The sequence below is a fragment of the Hyalella azteca genome, unplaced genomic scaffold (assembly GCF_000764305.2).
Source record: "Hyalella azteca isolate HAZT.00-mixed unplaced genomic scaffold, Hazt_2.0.2 contig6845, whole genome shotgun sequence".
Lineage (NCBI taxonomy): Eukaryota > Metazoa > Arthropoda > Malacostraca > Amphipoda > Hyalellidae > Hyalella > Hyalella azteca.
Window position 1 is genome coordinate 238,755 of NW_025936987.1, and position 4,122 is coordinate 242,876.

At 37.5% G+C, this 4,122-nt stretch overlaps 1 protein-coding gene across 1 annotated transcript in view; it reads left to right on the forward strand.

Moving 5' to 3' along the window:
* Positions 1 to 3,289, forward strand: part of LOC108677762 (serine-rich adhesin for platelets) — a gene marked incomplete at its 3' end in the record, with an annotated part of 50,628 nt that extends 47,339 nt beyond the window's left edge. Inside the window, exons 15-18 of the mRNA XM_047881014.1 lie at positions 533 to 654; positions 753 to 788; positions 1,816 to 2,071; positions 2,854 to 3,289. Coding sequence (XP_047736970.1) covers positions 533 to 654; positions 753 to 788; positions 1,816 to 2,071; positions 2,854 to 3,289 — 850 coding nt within the window. The remainder of the gene's footprint in view (positions 1 to 532; positions 655 to 752; positions 789 to 1,815; positions 2,072 to 2,853) is intronic.
* Between the last annotated feature and the right edge of the window lie 833 nt (positions 3,290 to 4,122).

Consider the following 4,122-nt stretch of genomic DNA (forward strand, 5'->3'; position numbering starts at 1 on the left):
GGGTGACAAGGTGGGTCAGGGTGACAAGGTGGGTCATGGTGACAAGGTGGGTTATGGTGACAAGGTGGGTCATGGTGATAAGGTGGGTCAGGGTGATCCATATTAGGGCGAAAAGTTAATAGCTTTTATGGTCTAAATTTTCACTTATTTCTTTGAGTGTAAAATTACTCTACGAGCTTGAATAATCAAGAGAAGAAATGAATACTAATAATAGTGTTGACAATAATATTAATATAATAATAATACTAATAATAAGAGTGATATTAATACTAATAATAAATAGTTGATATAAAGAATTATTGTATGAAAAATCATATAAGTAATATAAATTATACAAATAGGGATATTAATAATGAAGTAGTATTTAAATTTTGTCCCGATTTTAATGATATCGGGACAATATAAGATAATAATTATAATACCGGTATATATAATTTAATGTACATTATTCAATGATTCTATATATTTTATAATATAATTTTATGTATAATATAATATAGATTATTTAATAATTAATATATATTTTGTACAGCGTCCCGGACACATGAAGCCCCCCGCGGGGGGGGAGGAGCGCCCCCACCACTTCACCCCCATCGCGGGGCTGCCTGTGGACGACCTGAGTCAGGGCCCCAGACGTGAGTCAGGGCCCCAGACGTGAGTCAGGGCCCCAGACGTGAGTCAGGACTGAGTCAGGGCCCCAGACGTGAGTCAAGATAACAGGCGCTCAGTGTCGTCTGATAACAGCAAGTGAGGGACAACAGACGCTCAGTGTCGTCTGATAACAGCAGGTGAGAGATAACAGGAAGATAACAGCTTCTCTCACTCCCTGATCCCCAACTGCAGTAAATGGCTGAGCTCACATATTAAGCTCTAACTGAGGATAGGGTTACGTGACTGAGGTCGTGAAGGATAAGTAAGACTCGTGTATCTAGATAACATCTCTTGTATACGGGGTGGTTATACATGAGTTACGATACAGAGGAATAAGCTACAGCGTCGACCGTAAGGTCCGAGAACTCAACCGACGCGTTACATAGCCGAGCACTTATCAACTACTGCGGGGGCTCATACTAAGGTTACTAGCCCTTATATAGCCTTTGCTTCCGCCCACAACTAAGGTCTTGATCGCGTGATCTATCCCGTGTCTACCAGATGTTCACTCGTCCTCAATCTCTATCAGGTCAAGTGAATATTACGTCCTAATTACATATAATTATTATGATTATAATGAGACGCCAGACTGACACCGGACACTAGCCCTTATATAGCCTTCGCTTCCGCCCGCTACTAAGGTCTTAATCGCGTGATCTATCACGTGATGTCTTCCAGATGCTGTTGACTCATGTCTTGTACTTTTCCGTCAATTTCTATCAGGTCAAGTGAATATTACGTCAATTACATATAATTATAATGAGACGCCAGACTGACATCGGACACTAGCCCTTATATAGCCTTCGCTTCCGCCCACTACCAATGCCTTGATCACGTGATCTGTCACGTGATGTCTTCCAGATGCTGACTTATGACCTCAATCTCTATCAGGTCAAGTGAATATTACGTCCTTATTACATATAATTATAATGATTATAATGAGACGCCAGATTGACACCGGACACTAGTTTTTATATAGCCTTCGCTTCCGCCCACTACTAAGGTCTTGATCACGTGATGTCTTCCAGATGCTGGCTCATGTCATCAATCTCTATCAGATAAAGTGAATATTACTTCTCAATTACATATAATTATAGTAAGACGCCAGATTGACACTGGACATATACGCTTCCCCTATCTGACCGTCCCCTACGATGTCCGCAGCAGCAGTACAGCAGAGGATGAGGCTGGCTGCGAGGTCCACGGGCTGAACCAACAAGCCACGTGGATGTTCGAGATGTTGTATGGGGCGCGCAGTGGGGATCCTACATCCCGTAGTGGGGATCCTACATCCCGGCGGGAGTCCCTCACCAACATCGAGGGCATCGCCAGCAGGATATTTAGTCTGCAGGATAAGGAGCCTGGCGATAACAATGTCAAGAAGGAACCCATTGAGATCCGCGCCGCTGCTTCTGTTCGGGTAACTTGATGATTCAGAACTTAACTAACTTGGTGATTTATTACTTAACTAACTTGATGATTTATAATTTAACTAATTTTATGATTGAGAACTTGACTAAGTTACTAACTAACTTGATGATTTATAACTTAACTAACTTACTAACTAACTTGATGATTTAGAAGCAGACATTGATGCTAGAATAAAAGAACGCAATTTTTATAAACCAATAGTTTATCGAGTAAATTATTGGTTTAAAACTTGTATTAAAGATGTATAAATCCCCATTGTGAGTTGTGATGAACCCGATGTTATAATTAAAAAAACATCAATGATAATATAAAAAATAACAACAGTTTCCTAAGTAAATTACTGAATGAACACTCTTATAGAAATGTAAAATTCACCAATTTAATTTCTAATGAAAATTATGTTATAAATAAATAATTAGAACATCATCGATTACAGAATAGGAGAAGAAACAGCAATTTGACACCAATTGAAAAAACTTTGATCATAATCCCCATGTCATAAATGTTGCTATTACATCGCAGTAACTCTAGTAAAATGTGAAAATCATTCTTATTTTTTAATAATCCCCATGTCATAAATTTTGCTGTCACATCGCAATAACTATAGTGAAATGTAAAAATCATTGTTAGCGCATTTTCTCATTTATGTAAAAAAAGGCGCTATTGTCCGTCCGTTTGTCCGTGATTTCGCGTTTTCGTCGACGAGAAAATGCGCGCTCTGTCACTCACTGCAGTGAGTACTGAGTTATATAATTTTTTTAATTTTCACAGGAGTTAACGGAGAAGATGCAGAAAGGCATCACATTAACGGTCGCTGAGCAAGAAAAGCTCGCTCGTCTTGGTGACATTACCGGCAAGATCGCTAAAGCCAAAGAGGATCTTGAAAAAACCCAAAACAAAACCAATTCCAACGAACCACAAATACCAGAACTTCCTAAGAAATCTGAGAACGACGTGCACTGGGAGAACCTTGTAAAGCACCTCAACAGAACCCTAGAACTCGGAGATTTAGATTTCACGGATCTCACGGAAGCGGACGATTTAGACGTGTCCGCAGTGTCGTGTTCCGGGGCCAGCGCCCCCCCACCTCCACCACCCCCACCAGGGGCTCCACCCCCTCCCCCGATGGTCAATGGACATGGTATTCCACCTCCACCACCTCCAGGAATACCACCTCCACCTGGTGTTCCACCTCCAGCACCTTACGGTGAGAATATCCTATTAAGATGGTATAACTAGAGTCAGTTATATTATTAAAATACTACAGTACTATACTAAAGTGCTTTGCTACTATCCTAAAATATACTATACTATTATACGAAAATGCTATACTACTATACTGAAATGCTATAATATTATACTAAATTGCTATACTACTATACTGAAATGCTATACTACTATACTAAATTGCTATACTACTATACTGAAATGCTATAATATTATACTAAAATGCTTTACTACTATACTGAAATATTTTACTACTATGCCAATATACTAAACTATTATACTAAAATGTTATACTACTATACTAAAATACTATACTATTATATTAAAATACTATACTACCTACTATACTAAAATAAATGTAAAATTTATAGTGGGAAACTGAACATTTGATTAGGACCTAGAAATGAAAATATCAAGATTATTATAATCGAGCCTAATGTGTACTTTTATATTTTATCCATCGCAATGACAATATCTAACACACGGACATTAATTGTACAGTCAATGTTTATATCCTAATTATTATTCATATCCTAAAATCATGTAATTAGTCATGTAAATGTTTCAAGAAATCTTAAGTCCAATAAATGCTCCTCGTATAAATGTAACCTGACGCTGAATTGTATCCTCTGATAATTATATATATATATAATCAATGCTAAGGCGCAACACAAATTTCATATCCTCGAAAAATCACAAAATTAACCATGGAAAATAAAAATAAAATAGAAAAGAACTTTGTGTTACTAGTATACATAATATATTTACGTATTAACGTAGTTATTATTTAATTATTGTAATATATTATTTTAT